Source organism: Doryrhamphus excisus, linkage group LG22, assembly GCF_037039965.1.
Source record: "Doryrhamphus excisus strain RoL-2023G ecotype Guam linkage group LG22, RoL_Dexc_Guam_v1.1, whole genome shotgun sequence".
Taxonomy (NCBI): Eukaryota; Metazoa; Chordata; class Actinopteri; order Syngnathiformes; family Syngnathidae; genus Doryrhamphus; species Doryrhamphus excisus.
In genome coordinates, this window is record NC_136378.1 from 8,029,136 (window position 1) to 8,046,874 (window position 17,739).

At 41.3% G+C, this 17,739-nt stretch overlaps 2 protein-coding genes across 3 annotated transcripts; both read left to right on the forward strand.

Moving 5' to 3' along the window:
* The first annotated feature begins 712 nt into the window (after nt 1-712).
* LOC131110515 (UDP-N-acetylglucosamine--peptide N-acetylglucosaminyltransferase 110 kDa subunit) lies at nt 713-11,525 on the forward strand. Of its 2 annotated transcripts, none has more exons than XM_058063711.2 (22): nt 713-1,064; nt 2,250-2,430; nt 2,626-2,869; nt 2,985-3,053; nt 6,157-6,273; nt 6,362-6,441; nt 6,515-6,710; nt 6,802-6,942; nt 7,036-7,136; nt 7,259-7,412; nt 7,643-7,744; nt 7,844-8,023; nt 8,177-8,335; nt 8,445-8,534; nt 8,624-8,749; nt 8,857-9,027; nt 9,120-9,236; nt 9,354-9,524; nt 9,684-9,836; nt 9,923-10,175; nt 10,299-10,422; nt 10,511-11,525. In XM_058063711.2, the coding sequence occupies exons 1-22, from the start codon at nt 1,028-1,030 to the stop codon at nt 10,689-10,691; spliced, it is 3,147 nt and encodes a 1,048-aa protein (XP_057919694.1). In that variant the 5' UTR covers nt 713-1,027; the 3' UTR covers nt 10,692-11,525. The 2 variants fall into 2 exon arrangements, with proteins under 2 accessions (XP_057919694.1, XP_057919695.1); XM_058063712.2 differs by having other exon boundaries at nt 2,280-2,430.
* Nucleotides 11,526-12,041: 516 nt separating this feature from the next.
* Nucleotides 12,042-17,590, forward strand: gcna (germ cell nuclear acidic peptidase). Its single transcript, XM_058063764.2, has 12 exons — nt 12,042-12,456; nt 12,523-12,703; nt 12,786-12,858; nt 12,956-13,002; nt 14,167-14,233; nt 14,310-14,380; nt 14,457-14,858; nt 15,081-15,243; nt 15,336-15,480; nt 15,554-15,689; nt 16,764-16,968; nt 17,049-17,590. Exons 1-12 carry the CDS (start codon nt 12,367-12,369, stop codon nt 17,278-17,280), a joined length of 1,812 nt encoding a protein of 603 aa, XP_057919747.2. The 5' UTR covers nt 12,042-12,366; the 3' UTR covers nt 17,281-17,590.
* The last annotated feature ends 149 nt before the right edge of the window (nt 17,591-17,739 follow it).

Here is a 17,739-nt window from a genome sequence, read left to right on the forward strand (position 1 = left end):
AGTGAATCTGTAGTTTGTATATTTGTATGTGTACTATTATTCCCATGTACATGTCTATATTATAAGCTTGTATGTATTTGAAATATATGTATTGGGTGAACTAATACATGAAACCCTAGTGGTAGAATCAAACGAATTTGTCAGCAATCTTATTCCATACATTCTATAATTTGGATTACATCAAATTCAAACGCTTTTTGAAGTGTGAAAACAGAGCAGGGAGGTTGCATACATTGAAAATTAAAAACATGAAAAATATTATGAATACATAAGTCCCACGACCCCCGTGACCCTCGCGAGGATAAGCGGTAGAAAATGAATGAATGAATAAATATTATGAATACAATTGTATTACATACAATAATAATATTTAATATTGAATGTTGATGCAGAGAGAGAAATAAATTGAGCCTTTTATTCTCGGTATGGCTGAACGTTATATTGTCACGTGATCTTGTTGCGTTGTTTCACGGGCAAGTTGGCGCGATTTCATCGTTTGCACTCTGTCTCACTGCACCAATGTATACATCCGCGCAGTATAGTTCGTTATTGCAATATTTTATAGGTGATTACACGTTTGCGGTTAGTTGGGAAACTGTGGTAGCCATCCATTAAGAGTGCCACGTATGACGTTCATGAAATATTTCTTTATAATTTACATGGATTTTGAGTGGATATGACGAGGTGTGGAACTACTTTCTGGCGAAAAACTGAGTCACACCCACTTCGCCATTTTGTATTCCTTGGCTGCATTGTTGGAAGAGACAAGTAGCTTTCGCTTAAAAAAACGCATCTAATGACAGTCGGAATTCTTTGATAGAATTTGTTACTCGTTTTATTACCGTGTACTAACGTCAGGTTTCACATAGCAGAGCTTGACACCGCAAAAAATAGAGCTAACGGCTCGCTGCTTGGCTAGCAACGCGGTTGCTGCTAGCGAACGACAAAGAACGTTTTTTCCTCTTAAACTGTAAACCTGCCGGCTGACACGTTGACGTCCACCGTGCAAGAAGCGAAGACCGAGGAGATGGCGAGCCCCGTGGGGACCGTGGCTGACAGCACAGGTTGGTTTCTTTAAGGAATAATGGAACAAAATGGCGAGAACGAGATTGTCCGTTGCATTTAAATGCTAACGTGTTATCCGAACCATTAGCTAGCTAGCTAGCTAGCATGACAAGAAACATCTTTTGGAGGCAACACAAGTTTATCTGGCCTCATACATTAATTATGTTTTGATGGCGACACACTTGTGGACATTATGTAATATTGATCACGAATTTAATGCGAGGAAGGTTACAGCAGCGTGCAACGCAACATCTGTTGGTACACATGGGTATCAATTATTATTTACTCAAGAATGACAATTTTGCCAGTCTTACAGTATGCTGTGACATCTTAAATGCTGTTCGTTTCCTGTAAATGGCATTGCATTGCACATATTGTTCAGTTATTACTATCCCAGTCATAACTTTTCTGTACTGTCTAAATCTGTATCTCATATGTGTGAATTGACAAACGGCAGTATTCTACAAATACTCGTCTAGGAGTCCTGACAGTAGTCTTTAGAGCAGCAGCAACTAACTGCGATGCCTTTTCTTCACATATTTGGAATTAATAATCGATGATATAATATAACATTTTTACATAACTCAAGCCTGCTGCAATCGATGTGAATGTTTTGTCTCTACTCTGCAGGTTTGAATGAACACTAATGCCTCTTTATTATATTACCCGAATGTGTGGCAAGTGACTGTATTGTATTGGCCTTTAATCTTTTTGAAATAATTACATGTCATGCTGCCCCTCTCCCATGTTTCTTTTGTCACCTCATGCATGTCATGTTTTGCCCCCCCTATTTTGTCTTCATTACTTAGCAAAACAGTACAATGTTGTACTCAGCTGGTTATGCTAAACTCGTGACTTAAAATGAAGAGTCAGCATGCGCATTTTTTGTAAAATAAATCTGTCTTCTGCAGGTACATAATGTGCTTTTTCATACTGAAGCAGATCTTTATGCATGAATAATAGCACGGATACAGGTGGTTCTAAATAAATCAACAATGACAGCACTTTTTTGTATTAATTGCAGCATTTTCACCACCTTGTGTTGCTTAGTATGTTTTATATTGTATACTCATGTTATGTCTTTATTTTATTTTGATTTAATTTTCATTTGTCTGCCATTTCTCCATCCATCACATCTAACGTCTTGTTTCCCCCCTGCTCCTCGGGCTGTGTTGGTGCTCCAGAACCGACAAAACGTATGCTTTCCTTCCAAGGGTTGGCTGAGCTGGCACACCGGGAATATCAGTCAGGGGACTTTGAGGCAGCAGAGCGCCATTGCATGCAACTATGGCGCCAGGAGCCTGATAACACGGGCGTGCTGCTGCTCCTGTCCTCCATTCACTTCCAGTGCAGAAGACTTGACAGGTGAGGTGTGGGCGGTGGGTGCAGTATAGTTGCAGCGCACATGCAATACAGGGATTTATGACTGACCTGCCATCAAAAAGTTTACAGTTGATTTTGAGTGTGTTAATGGTCAGTAGCAATATGCCCTGTGAAGTGCTTTGCTGCGAGTTTATCAGTGTCGCATGATATCACATACCACCAATCAAACCCCAACAGGTCTGCCCACTTCAGTACATTGGCCATCAAACAGAACCCAATGTTGGCGGAGGCGTACTCTAACCTGGGCAACGTGTACAAGGAGCGAGGGCAACTGCAGGAGGCCATCGAACATTACCGTCATGCTCTGCGACTGAAACCAGATTTCATCGACGGCTACATCAACCTGGCAGCAGCTCTGGTTGCTGCCGGGGACATGGAGGGAGCAGTGCAGGCTTATGTGTCTGCATTACAGTATAACCCTGTAAGTTGGATGCTGTCAGCTGCAACATGCAAACCGTAATTGCCGTAAACACTTTTGTGATTTGATTGCAATACAACTTAAGGCGACTAGTAACATAGTTGTTTCTCTTTCTCAGGATCTGTATTGTGTGCGTAGTGACTTGGGCAACTTGCTTAAAGCACTTGGACGCTTGGAAGAGGCCAAGGTATGACACCTTGATTTGCTATTTGAGATGTGTGGTGGTGGTCTTTGTGTGTTGTTCTTATTGTCCCCTCCCACCTAAATACATAGACATTTCCTTTTTTCTTTGTTTTTTTTTTTAAACAACTGGAGAACCTCATCTTTTGATCATTTAACTTTCAGAGAATACAGACATTCCCTCTTTCACATTAGCAGTATTAAAAGTGAAGTTTTGGTCTAGTAGTTGAAAGCCAATTTGAGGTAACTGTATATTTTTTCACTTTTACTTTTCCAAATATTGTATTATATTCAAATAATCTTAGTTGTCCAGTATAGTAGACATCTTACATCTTCCCCAAACCTGTATATTACCCCCCGCCCCAATTCCTTTTGGTTTACCTTGACCTTTTACAGGAGGTCACCCTCCTCCCCCTCGGAAGAAAGGCTGAAGGAAGTCAAATGCTTGTCATAGTGAAAATCATTCCATGCATTTTAACAGTTGATTCTGGAAGGAAAATGCTGGCTCGGTCTATGATGAATATATGAACTGATGAGGAAGTAGTTTATATTTGCAGTGCTAAAGATAAGATGGTTTGTAACCTAGCCACTGAACTCCAGTATTATCTGTCTGCTGTGAGGATGAATTCTGACTTCATTGACATTGCACTTGCTTCCCTTTCCCTCGCCAGGAGTACTGTTAAGCTATTTGCCACTTCAACTCTTTCTGATAACACGGGGCTCCATGGGTTGGGTCAAATCTGGAGGTGTGGATTGTACCAGTGGTTACAGGCCATCTTATTTTATGTTAGCTGGGGGGGTTGTGGAGTGGGGATGGAGTATCAGGGAGTGACAAACTCCTCTGCTCTGTCGCTCTACCCCCCGCGCGCTTGCTAAGGATTGGTGGAGTCTGCGCAGCAAGAGCTGTCTTCCTGACCTTTCAGTCATCCCCAAAAGGTGCTGCAGAACTCTCCAGCAGTACTTTTCATGCATATGTCCATTTTTCTTAAACTGTGACTTCTAGTCTTACGTGTGCTATCTATTATACCGTTGTACGGTTAAACATGTAGTATAAATGCATCACTTCAATGGCGTCTCCAAAGGGTGTCAGGAAGACAGCTCACAATCTGTACTCCACCACCTGCGTCAGATGCGGTGCTAGAAGGACAGGCGTGCGCAGCAACAGCGATGACTTCTTCATTTCAGAGCTGTGGAGTCTTCTAGATCCAAATAAACCACAGACTTTTCTCCCCACCCCATTGGCCAGGATTCAAGAGAGCAGGCCAGGACAAAGCATTTTACGTATAAAAACATTTCCTGAAAATGTTAAAAAAACAGAAACCCCAGTGATTGATTCCTCTTGCATTTTGCTTCAGATATGTAATTTCCCCAAAGAAATGGGATCAGTTCATTTGGTTAAGATCAAGCCAGTAACTGCCTTCCTGTAGTTGTGCTTAAAAAGTAAATCTTTCACTGACAACTTGAATAAATGAACACAACAAAGCCTTTCTTCCCCCTTCAAGCAACCCCAAAACATTGTTTTTTTCTTTTTAACTAAACAATTTTTGCATGTACAATTATCAATAGTCTGTTGATGTTTGTTGTGTTTGGAAGAGCCTATTGCATTTCCATATTTGAAGACAAATGCATTGTTTATCAAATTTACTAACGATGTTGTTTCTGATTTTGTCTCTTTTGGTTTTTCCTCAACTGAAATTGTTGTATAGAAGGTTTCAGGTGGGTGACACTATTCCTGCGTAGGTCCAGGCGGCAAGGAACACTAAGGGCAGCCTCAGTCTTCTCTTCTTCCAGCCAGCCGCGGCCACCACTCTGACAAAGTCCAAAAATATGGTAACGGGTTTGTAACAGCCAGCAAAAGAAAAACCACCTCACTTCACGCTTGAGCTCCTCTCTCTTGTGGCATCTCTTGAAGAGCAAATGAAAAAAGTAACAAAATAAATTACAGTAAGCATTTTTAGATATGCTTATACTAATTACTGAGTTCCATATTAAGTAAAGAGAAACTTGGATTTGGAAGCAATAATGGTGATAAACAAGTAAGAACCCTCTAACTCTTATATGTTGTTTATTTTTCCTGTTTTGTTTTATTTTTTCCTTCTTTATTAAGTTGCAGCGCTCTGACGATGCAGATAGTGCGCTGTGAGTCTGCAGTAGCGCAAGGGCTGCGCAGCGATACCCTCCTAGCGACTAAAAAGGCAAAGCGCGCCAGCATACCATCCCTACCCCAATCCCTTTGGCCTCTTGGTTGTGGACCTCTCTACCCGTACAACCAGCCTCGCTCCCAAATGCTCCCATCGACCAATACATTTTGGAGTCAACAATTGGCCACATGCAATTTTCCCCTTGGTGATTTCCTTTCAAAATGGTCAAAATATCCCAGGTATTGACAGCATTTTCAACAATACATGTTTTCCCCCCTGAAGAGATGGTGGGTGTGAGTGTGTGCCAGTCTGGTGTGGCAGGTTCTCTGCCAGGGGTGGTCGGTCTGCAGCTGTTGCACCAGGCCATATAGCGAAGCGAAGCGGCAAAGCAATGGCCTTTGCCAGGGGCAAGGCTGCGCAAGCGTCCTATGGTGCATTGTGGTGGTGATTGTGGCAAAACATACACCCCGCGCGCCTGCGTGTATTTGTTGCGCATGCATTACAGGGACCATCACCTGCACAAACTGTCCACCATTCCAGGTTGTGAGATGTCATGCTCAGAGACATACTTACATTATGCATCATAATTTGTAGCTCATACATTGGTGGTTTGAATAGAGAGCAGGATAATGTACACAATAATTTTGCCATTATGTTTAAGTATGTGGCCATAACTGCAAGATGGTGGCCAATGTGTGGGTGTTGGTTGGATCTGCGCAGCGTAGGAAAAGCAATGCAGCTTAGCGCGGCAGAAATTACGCGCATGCGAGCCCATGCTGTAGACTCACTTTTTGTCGTCCTGGAGAATTGTCACTAATTTTGCCTTCTCTGCCCTTTTTTTGTTTTTTCTTGCTTTTATTCTATTTTTTTTTCTTCCTTCAATCCCTTGTCCTCCCCTCTCTGTACTGTACTTCTTCCTTTCTACCTATTCTCTTCCTTTCCTGCGTGTTTTCTCATTGGAAACTCAAGGCTTGCTACCTGAAAGCCATTGAGACTCAGCCCAACTTTGCAGTGGCTTGGAGCAACCTGGGCTGTGTGTTCAATGCCCAGGGAGAGATATGGCTGGCCATACACCATTTTGAAAAGGTCAGTAGTTTTACACCGAGAGATGTTGTGGTCACGCACTTTGTAAACCAATGTGTTTCTTATTTTTATACTTTCTATCAATTTCAAGGCTGTGACTTTGGACCCAAATTTCCTTGATGCTTACATCAATTTAGGAAATGTTTTGAAGGAAGCCCGAATCTTTGACAGGTCAGTAATTTAAGTTGCGGATTACTGTATGTGTGAAATTCCGTAATAATGGAGAGCATCTTTGTCTTTACAGAGCTGTGGCTGGATATTTGAGAGCCCTCAGTCTTAGTCCCAACCATGCTGTTGTACACGGAAACCTGGCCTGTGTCTACTATGAACAAGGCCTCATTGACCTGGCTATTGACACCTACCGTAGAGCCATTGAGCTTCAACCCCACTTTCCAGATGCGTACTGTAATTTGGCAAATGCCCTGAAAGAGAAAGGCAATGTAAGGCACTTTCTCTGAAATTGTTCTACAAAATCAAGAGAAACATTGGCATTACGTAATGAATGACTGAATTGGCTAACATCTTCCCCAGGTGTCTGAGGCAGAGGAGTGCTACAACACAGCTTTGCGTTTGTGCCCAACCCATGCAGACTCCCTTAACAACTTGGCTAATATCAAACGTGAGCAAGGCAACATTGAGGAGGCTGTTCAGCTGTACAGGAAAGCCCTAGAGGTATTAGAACTTAATGATTGATGAGATTTGAATATGTAATTTAACAGTTCAACAGGGTCTTCACAATGTTTGCAAATGACATGTGTTTTGTAGGTGTTCCCAGAATTTGCTGCTGCTCACTCCAACCTTGCCAGTGTTTTGCAGCAGCAGGGGAAACTTCAAGAAGCCCTCATGCACTATAAGGAAGCTATCAGGTTTGTAATTTTGCTCTGTTCGGTATGTAGGTGTACTCTAACAGACAAGTAATTTACTGGACATAACTTTTCACGAATGACAACGTTCCCATAAGGCGCTAACACTGACTCTTTGATTTTAGAATCAGCCCCACATTTGCAGATGCCTACTCAAACATGGGCAACACGCTTAAAGAAATGCAAGATGTGCAAGGAGCGCTCCAGTGCTACACACGTGCCATCCAGATCAACCCTGCTTTTGCTGATGCTCACAGCAATTTGGCTTCGATACACAAAGTAGGCCTTTCTCTGATCATGGAATATCATAACATTTGCTTAATGTTCTTACATGCAGATGTAGTGGTTTTAACTGTAAGATTGCCCTTTTAGATGTTATGAATGTTGTTGCTCAAAACGAACTTGGCAAAAGTCCGGTACTACGTTGCGATGTTGAAAGTACTGCAGCTGTACTACGCTGTAGACCAGAACAATTTCTCATGTATTGCAATGTTTGTCTTTGCTATTAGGATTCTGGAAACATCCCAGAGGCCATTGCTTCTTACCGCACAGCCTTGAAACTCAAGCCTGATTTTCCTGATGCATACTGTAACTTGGCACATTGTTTGCAGGTTTGTATGGTTAATAGTGATTCCATTAATGAGATGATGTCGGCATGTTTGATTGCTTATTTTAGAAACATTTTAATTAAGATATTTCCTGTCTTGTAGATTGTGTGCGATTGGACAGATTATGATGATCGGATGAAGAAGCTTGTGAGCATTGTTGCTGACCAGCTAGAAAAGAATCGCTTGCCATCAGTGCACCCTCATCACAGTATGTTATACCCGCTTTCTCACGGCTTCCGCAAGGCCATTGCTGAGCGCCATGGGAACCTTTGTCTGGACAAGGTACATGCTCTCTTCAAAGCAAGTCACTAAGTTGTGTATGTGGTGGTGGTCTTGGTGGAAGTGACTAGTGGCACACGATTGTTGGCAGAGAGGAATTGAATTGAAGTCCACTGTGTAATCAAAGTGTTTTCCAAACATTTGTTTATTCTACAGATCAATGCATTGCACAAACCTGCCTATGAGCATCCCAAAGATCTGAAGGCCAGTGGTGGACGCCTGCGTATTGGTTATGTCAGCTCAGACTTTGGCAACCATCCAACATCTCACTTGATGCAGTCCATACCTGGGATGCATAATCCCGAGAAATTTGAGGTGAGTTGTCTTATTGTAAATAACACTTTTAACTCAACACATTGTGCTAATCAAAGTCCCTACAAAAGTCATTTGTTTGTGAGCTTTAATTTAACGTTTGTTTGTCAAGGTGTTTTGTTACGCACTGAGCCCTGATGACAGTACCAACTTCAGAGTGAAAGTTGTGGCAGAGGCTCATAATTTCACAGACCTCTCACAGGTAAATGATTGTTGGTCATTTCTAAACTCGTTACTTGTGACTAATCTGAAAAGTAAACCGTTTTGACTGGTACAAATATATACTTGTAGATTCCTTGCAATGGAAAGGCAGCTGATCGAATTCACCAGGACGGTGTCCACATTCTGGTTAACATGAATGGATATACCAAGGGAGCCAGAAATGAGCTGTTTGCTCTCCACCCTGCACCAATTCAGGTATGTTCAATGCATGGATTTTTAATAATTCATACCTTGGGATTAAGTCTCTGTAACAGAATTCTTTACTATTGAGGGGAGTAAAAATAACATGTATTCTGCAACAGGCCATGTGGCTAGGTTACCCTGGAACCAGTGGTGCACCCTTCATGGACTACATCATCACTGACAAGGAGACATCACCCATTGAAGTAGTGGAGCAATATTCTGAGAAGGTTGCCTACATGCCACATACATTTTTCATTGGAGATCACGCCAACATGTTTCCTCATCTCAAGGTTTGTTCTGCCTCAGACCATCATTGTGAGGTTTGCAGTTTTTCTTCTAAAGTCGTGTAAAGAGATACATTGAAAGATTTTTTTACTTGCAGAAAAAGGCAGTGATTGATTTCAAATCAAATGGACACATCTTTGACAACCGCATTGTTCTCAACGGTATTGACCTGAAGGCCTTCTTGGACAGTCTGCCCGATGTTAAAGTGATTAAGGTACATCTTCCAACCAAACAGGTTGTTTAGTTGCCGTATTAAGTACTTGATTGTGTGTGAGTGTAAGCCATTGAAATTTTGGCTTAGTGGTAAAGTTGAAACTGTTCACTTGGCCAGATGAAATGTGACAACAATCAGGAACCAGCGACAGACACAAATGGAGCTCTGTCTATGCCGGTGATCCCCATGAATACGGCTGCTGAAGCAATCATCAATATGATCAACCAAGGCCAAATACAGGTCACCATCAACAGCTTCACTGTCAGCAATGGCCTTGCCACCACACAGGTATGTATGACAGGCTTTATCAGACATGAATGTTCATAATGATGCCTCTTGTCTACCTTGATATGGTAATTGAGGCACAGAATGAGTGGGGACAAAAAATACACACTAATTGAATGCAATATGTTGTATTTACAAGTAAGATTTTCACCTCCATTTCAGATTAATAATAAAGCTGCCACTGGGGAGGAAGTGCCACGCACAATAGTTGTGACCACCCGCTCCCAGTATGGTCTTCCAGAGGACTCCATTGTTTACTGCAACTTCAACCAACTCTACAAGATTGATCCTCCAACTCTTCAGATGTGGGCCAATGTAAATCACATCTGCTTATACCTTTTACTGCATGTTCATAATTACCGAGCTAGGTTGTGTATTTAAAAAAAATGTTTGTTTTGCAGATCCTAAAACGTGTGCCCAACAGTGTATTGTGGCTTCTTCGATTCCCCGCTGTGGGGGAGCCTAACATCCAGCAGTATGCTCAGAACATGGGTCTGCCAGGTTCTCGCATCATCTTCTCTCCAGTGGCCCCCAAAGAGGAACATGTTAGGAGGGGCCAGCTGGCTGATGTGTGCTTGGACACGCCTCTGTGCAATGGTCACACCACAGGCATGGATGTTCTCTGGGCTGGAACACCCATGGTCACTATGCCAGGTGAGGCTGCTCACTAATGATTCAGATTCAAACAGTTGCTTTGCAACCAAGCATTGTGTACATATTATGTACACAGTAGAAAGAAAATTGAGATTAATTCTAAATCTTTCAATTTTTGTAAAGGTGAAACCCTTGCCTCACGAGTGGCTGCTTCACAACTCAGCTGCCTTGGTTGCCCGGAACTTATTGCCCATACACGGCAGGACTATGAGGACATAGCAGTCAAGTTGGGCTCTGACATGGAATAGTATGAATACATTTGTTACTATTTATATCATTTTCTTTTTCTATCATTTTTTTTAATTCTTTCTCTAATTTGTGTTTACTTCTTGCAGCCTGAAGATGATCAGGGCACGTGTTTGGAAGCAGCGCATCAGCAGTCCTCTCTTCAACACCAAACAGTACACCATAGACCTGGAAAGACTGTATCTGCAGATGTGGGAGCACCATAGCAACGGCAACAAGCCGGAACATCTGTTCAAAGTCCACACGGTAGATGGTAGTGACAATGCCTGAACTGTTAAGCCCTCCATTTCCCCGTAACTATTCACAATACCACCACCAATATAATCCTTCCCACCGTCATTTTTCAAAGCATAAAAATGCGAGCTTGAATGGTTTACTTGCAGCACCCTTCCAGTGAAATACATGTTTCACATGCTCTTTTAATTGGGACCCAAGGATCAAGAACACAAATACCCACCTTAGTCCCCATCATAACGTTTTATCCCTTTTGTTGTTGTGTATCCTAAGTGATCTTGGAAGGCATGACAGACTTGAGTGCCCATGATAAACTACTTGGATTGATGGTCCTCACCCCCACCCGCCTTTCATGTGTTGTGTGCACAGGACTAATTCCAGTACGTGGACAAATTGCCCCAACCCTTATAGTTGTTCTATTTATAATTGGTTAAAGGATATTATTTGTTGTTTTTGTATGACAGTTTTGCGCCATGGAAATTTTAAGTCTTACTTAAATTCATTCAGTTTGAACCTGTAATTTTAACACGGATTGCAACTGCACTCTTATTTTCTCCTAAGATGTTATTTAAGTGTAAGGAGTGAATGGGAACTTTTTTGGAGAGAAATACGACTTCCTCTTCTCAGCAAATGACTAATTTAGTTGTCCTATTTGATGTTACACTGTTTACTGACAGTAATGTTCATTTTGGATACATCTTGGAACAGAATAGCGGAAAAAAATGATCAATCTTGTTTTAAATCACAGAAGGAACGGCCTAGGTAAGTATTTTCTCAACAGTTTTTGTTATTGTATAGTGTTGCGTTTATGCTGTCAGTTATGCTTTGCTCTGAATATGAGGGGAAAAAATAAAGATGGCAATTTGCGAAGTCTTTTTTTTATTTTTATGTGCCATACACTGCTCAGGACTGATGAAATAAATGAACTGGAATGGCTAAAGTTTGGAGGAAAAAAAAAGAATCTGCTCATATCAAACATTAATTGGTCTGTGAGTGGAGGCAATTACATGGCAATAGTATAACTTCTGGGACGAGCTTGATCAAATCACAAAAAAAACGCCCAATCTGCTCAATACTTTTACTCAAAATTTGGTTATAAACAATTATGGAATTATGGTCGAAAGAAGCATGTTTCAGCGACACACTATGCCATAATAAACGTGTGCTTTTTAAGTACATGGTTAATGTGTGTTGTTTTTTATAATTAAAATGGCGCCAATTAATTCACATGCAGAGCTGAGTTGACGCTGTACTCACTTCCTGTTGGGGGAAGGACCTATATGCGGAACCACGTGACCTATTAATGAGCTGGAATTTTCGCGTCACAAAAAGGCGTGCTCCTATTGGTCCATTAAATATGACGACAGCGGGTGCAAGATTTGAACCGACTGTGCGGAACTGAAGTATTCTGCCTCGTCGTCGGCCCTTTTTTTTAAAGCGACCGAGCAACATCCAGCTGTCAAGTAATTTATTAAGTGTATTATTTAATCATTTTGTGTCGTACTCGAACTTGAAGCTCCTACTAATCTAGCTAACCGTCCTTCGATAAACATTGCTAGTTTTAACGCTAGCTAGGTCGCCAGAGTTAGCTTTCTCGTGTTGACACCTTCAATTATTTTCTAACTAGACTTCTTTGGAGGCATTTAAATATTTTCTGAAATAATTAATAATAATCACTTTTAACGTTCTGTGAAATTACCCAAAAAATAACATGAATGATGAAACCCGCAAGTTATTTGACCGAGTTTCTAAGAAGATGGGGTGGATTGGGGAGAATGGACTGGACATCGCAGAGAAGAAGGTTTGTTATACTTCAACATGAATAAAAATTCACATTTTTTAAATATTAATTAATTCTTTGTTGTAGCTGATAAATGAAATTGGAAAGAAACGCCATGGTGCCACAAGTGCTGATCCTTTTGCGGATCGATCAGTGTCTCCTATCAATTTTCTATCCGAGGACGAAGTCGACTCTGACAAAGAGAACCAGGTCAACACCTACAGAAACAAGGCTTTGACAGAATCCAGCGATGATGAATTTGACCAATGTGAGAGAACTTCCTTATGCATGATGTGTTGCATTGTGTGACATAAACTCTGTTTTATGCATTAAACTTGTTCACTATTTAGTTCTTGTGAGCCAGGCTACCCCAAAAACCAAACCCTCCTCAAAGAAACCTTGCAGCTCCGTGAAGACAGACTGGTAGGATACCACATTATTTATTCTTTATTTTAATTTTGCCTAGCAGTTGCATGAATCATTACCAACATGTGAAAATCACCCTGCTCTTTCTTCACAGTTCAAATGTTTGTACCATCAGTACGGATGATGACAGTTTTGAAAAATGTGAGTTGCTGCTGAAGTGGAATCCGCTCATTAATTTGTTAGATCCAATGCAAGAGTTGTCAAAATTACCTTTTTTTTTGTATATGCTTCTTCTTTCTCTTTCGGCTTTTTTCCCTTCAGGGGTCACCACAGCAAATTGATCTCCTCCATCCAATCCTGTCTTCTGCATATGTCTCTCTCACACCAACTACCCTCATGTCCTCCTTCGCTACACCCGTAAACCTCCTATTTGACCTTCCTCTACGCATCCTACCTGAACGCAGCATCCTTCTACCAATATATTCACTATCTCTCCTCTGGACACGTCCCGACCATCTCAGTCTGGCCTCTCTGACTTTATCTCCAAAGCCTCTAACATGTAATGTCCCTCTGATGTACTCGTTCCTGATCCTATCCATCCTGGTCACCTCTAGTTGTGCTTCCTGTTTTTTCCTCAGTGTCTCTGGACCAAACATTGCTGATCTCACCACAGTTTTGTAAACCGTTCCTTTTAATTTTAGCTGAAACTAGTGTGAAAAAATCACACATCACGCCTGAGACTTTTCTCCACCCGTTCCATCCTTCCTGAACACGTTTCTTCACCTCCTTTTCACAATCTCCATTGTTCTGAATTGTTGACCCCATGTACTTTAAAATTCTCCACCTTCTTTATCTCTTCTCCCTGTAACCTCACTCTTCCTCTCATTCACACACATACTCAGTCTTATTGCGGCTAACCGTCATTGTTTTTGACATTTAATCATATTTCTGCTCACAAATGCTGACTTCTGCCCTTAGTTTAGCTTCAACTACTCTTTCCCATAATTTCATTGTAATGGCTCATTAGTGTAAAATGGGCACCAACGCACTTCTCAATTGCTGAGGCATCTTATGATTCATCTCTCTGTACTCCCGTCTACTCTCACTCCCACTTCTTCTTAGCTCACCTTTTTCGCTGTATACACTCCTGTATCCCCTCATTCCACCACTAAGTCTCTTTGTCTGCTTAAATGCATGAATACCATAAAAGTATGTGTAGTATGATGCAATGCTGTTTGTTGCACACCTCTTCAAGTTTTATCCACAATAATATTAGTCAAAACCTGTTAATGCAACTCTTGTATTGGATCGTGCAGGAGTATACCTATTGTGTGACATTAAGCTAATCTTTCTGTGCATATTAAGTCTTGCAACAGGTAAAAACTCCAACTGCCAAGTCGAGGAAAGCTTCGGAGAGTACAAGCGAGGACGGGTAATTCTTTATTTTGCCATCTATTGCTGAAATAGTGTTTTTCACAGTTCTTTTCCATCTGTGTGTATCTAAAAAGCCTTAAAGATTTCATTGTGGGTGATGATTCATCAGATGATGACTTCATAGTGACCAAATCATCCTCTAAAGGTTGTATTAGCAATTAAATTGGCAATTACTTTTTTTTTAATCATATGCAAATATTTAATTACTGTATTTTCTACAGGATCTAAGAAGTGTACTCCAGCCACACATCATACATTCAAGAAACCTCAGTCACTGTCTCAGTGTGCCTCTCCAGTCTTTGTTAACGTCAGTGACGACGACGACGATGACAACATTGTCATCAGGAGCACGTGGACGACTCGCCACACAAAACCAAACAAAAACAACCCCACGATTAACATCGAAAAGGACAGCCAACAATCGCCATGTTTTCTTCCTGTACCCTCCTCCGTCTTTCCTGGCCATTACCGCAATCCCGCAGCATTTCCCAAGCGTACACTCTCTGCTCCTTCCAAGCTGGATGACTCATCCAGTTCGGAAGAGGAGTACACATCATTATTGGAGAGACTTAAAAAGAAGCACACATTCACTGGCTCGTCATGTTCACCTCAGACCAACAAAGGTGCGCCTGCATATATTCGCAGTTTAGTTAGTTAAATGTTGAAGTTATTATAATACACATGAGATAATGAGATGTGGTTGTCAAAAATGAAGGTAAAATTTGTGATAAAGCTCTTTTTAATTAGCTTTTTTCCCCAAGTGGACCCATGTTGTGGGGGAAAATGTTTAAAATAATTCTATATAATTCACTGAGATAAAAGTGGCTGTTTGTTCTTGAATCCAGAATGCAGTACGGACCCGGCTGTGTGTGTTCCACCTGTAAAGGTGCCAGCTAAACCAAGGATCAACGTATTATTTGACAAACCTCTGGATGCAAAGACTCCTGTGAAAAAAATCATAAAGCCGATCGTGAGTCAAACAGAGCCCAGGCATGGTCCCATCAGCAGGTGCACCTTTTTTTTTTGCCCCCATCTACATTGCTGAAGCAAGGCTTCTCTGTGTCTTTGTTTATGCTTCAACTTACTCTTTTCTCATGCAGGCAAACATCGTGCAAAACCCCAGGTTGCTTCTTGGAGTCCCTGTCAAACCCGGGCTCCAGCTATTGTCGTCATTTTAAGCAAAAGAAGGAAGAACTCACCACCAAACTCTACACAATGTACAACAGTAGTGTGTTTGATAATAAGGTAACATAACGTTTCATTCAAAAACAAACATAAGTAAATGTCCAACAATTAAGGATCATGTTTCCCTGTTTAGCTCCCACTCAATATGTCTGTGACTTGGAATAAGAAGATGCGAAAAACTGCTGGCTACTGCATCACTGGGCAGGAGCGAAAAATGGGGAACCGATATGCTCGCATAGAACTCTCAGAGAAAGTCTGCGATTCTGCAGGTAAGTCTATACGAACATACTCTTTTAAGCAGAAAACTGTCACAGATAGAAGTTTGGGCACCCCCCTGGTAATTTTAAAAATTTTCCTTTTTTATAAACCACTGGTTGTTTGCATCAGCAATGCCAGTTAAATATATCATAAAGCAGACAAACACACTAATGGATGAGAAGTGAAATGAAGTTTATAGGATTTACAGAAAGTGTGCAATAATTATCAACAAAAGTGGGCAGGTGTATAAATTTGGGCATCACAACAAAAAAAATTACTTTATAGCGAACTAACTTCGCGATTCAATATTGATAAATGGAATAGTTTTGTAGTTGGAGCATGGAAGACCACATTGCGCAACACTAATGCGCAGGCTACGGCAACACAGCAGGGACACTAGACCGCCACCGCTCATAGTATATAGCAAGCTACCGAGCCAACTTAGCCTCCAAATGTATTTCTTAGAAACGTAAGAAAATGATTCATTCATGAACAAGGACAAAGTAAGAAGCCAAAAACGTACGATTTAAATGTGGAATTCGAGAACACCCTGCCAGGCGTGTAATTTTCTCTTTTTTTTTTAACATATTGCGCAACTGCAGGGTCTTGAGACACATGCTAACTCGCAAACTAGAGAGCTAGTGACCTAAACGGTAGCCTTCAAGTTATTTCCTTTAAACTTAAATAGCCAAAAATTTACCACTTCCACATGGATAGGGAGGATAACTATTAACAGTTATTTAACCTTTAACATGAACATTAACCAAACGTAATAATTTTTTCTGGGTACATGATACCATACAGCATCCATATCAAACTTGCGCGGGCCGCACTAACAATAAACTTTCATATCAAGGCGGGGGCCTCAAACTAGTGTCCTGCGGGCTACATTTGGCCCATGGGCCGCGTGTTTGAGACCACTGGTTTAGACCTTTGTAGATGCAGTGAAACACCTTCTTAGATTTGTCTTTAAAAAAAAAAAAGTTAAATAAAAATTCCCATGGTTAAAATGTTTTACTAGAGAAGTAGTCCAGGCACTTTCTGCTTGTTTTGATCATTTATACCCAATGGTCCAATCCTTCTAGACCGCCTCAGAGACACACTGATCCATGAGATGTGCCATGCAGCAACCTGGCTGATCAACGGCGTAAGGGACGGACACGGAAACTTCTGGAAGTTGTACGCACGCAAGTCCACCCTGGTGCACCCTGAGCTGCCGATGGTGACTCGCTGCCACAGTTATGACATCACGTACAAATTCAAGTATCAGTGCACTCGCTGTCAGAACACGTAAGTCAAGAGATGTCATGTTTATGCATTTGTTACTATATACTGCATACTTCTGCTGATGATAAGCTTGTTGTCCGCAGGATCGGACGTCATTCCAAGTCTCTGGACACCCAGCGGTTTGTGTGCGCCCTTTGCACAGGTCAGCTTGTCTTACTCACACCATCCAAGCCCCGCGCTGCCACACCTTTTGCCAGTTTTGTCAAGGAGAATTACAGAACTGTACGCCAGGAGCTTGTAGGGCAAAGCCATGCAGAAGTCATGCGAAAGCTCAGCGCAGACTTTGCAACCAAGAACAAAATCAGTGAAAGCTGACATTCCTACATTTCATTGAAATATACTTCTAAATCCTGAGGTAAGTGGAATGCAGTAACAGAACCGCAATAAGGATGCGATCGATGTAAACATCGTAACGAGTCAGCTGCTGCGAGCCATATATGTTTCAAGGTTAATGTTAGTTTAAATGACATTCTGTCAAATAGTGAGCCCACTGATGTTTTACTTACAAACGGCAGCTGAGTACCGAGTCTAGTAAATGTGCTTGTAGATTCACTCATGTTCTTTTTTTATACAACTAATAAAGTTTTCACATTTATCTATGAAAACTAAAGTAGTTTCTCCCACAAATTATATCATATCACATTATATTACAGTATCCTAATATATGAGAATTCTCTTTAATAGCCACGTTTACATAAGTTTTTTTCCCTTTCCGAATGACTTTTTCCCGAAAACAATGGTATACATGGAAAGGAATATTCCAATCTCTTGTCT

Coding starts and splice junctions, on each gene's coding strand:
- gcna (XM_058063764.2), top strand. CDS start 12,367: ATGAATGATGAAACCCGCAAGTTATTTGACCGAGTTTCTAAGAAGATG. Junction 12,859..12,955: donor AGCTCCGTGAAGACAGACTG/GTAGGATACCAC, acceptor CTTTCTTCACAG/TTCAAATGTTTGTACCATCA. Junction 13,003..14,166: donor TGATGACAGTTTTGAAAAAT/GTGAGTTGCTGC, acceptor GTGCATATTAAG/TCTTGCAACAGGTAAAAACT.
- LOC131110515 (XM_058063711.2), top strand. CDS start 1,028: ATGGCGAGCCCCGTGGGGACCGTGGCTGACAGCACAG. Junction 7,413..7,642: donor ATTTGGCTTCGATACACAAA/GTAGGCCTTTCT, acceptor CTTTGCTATTAG/GATTCTGGAAACATCCCAGA. Junction 8,750..8,856: donor TCCACCCTGCACCAATTCAG/GTATGTTCAATG, acceptor ATTCTGCAACAG/GCCATGTGGCTAGGTTACCC.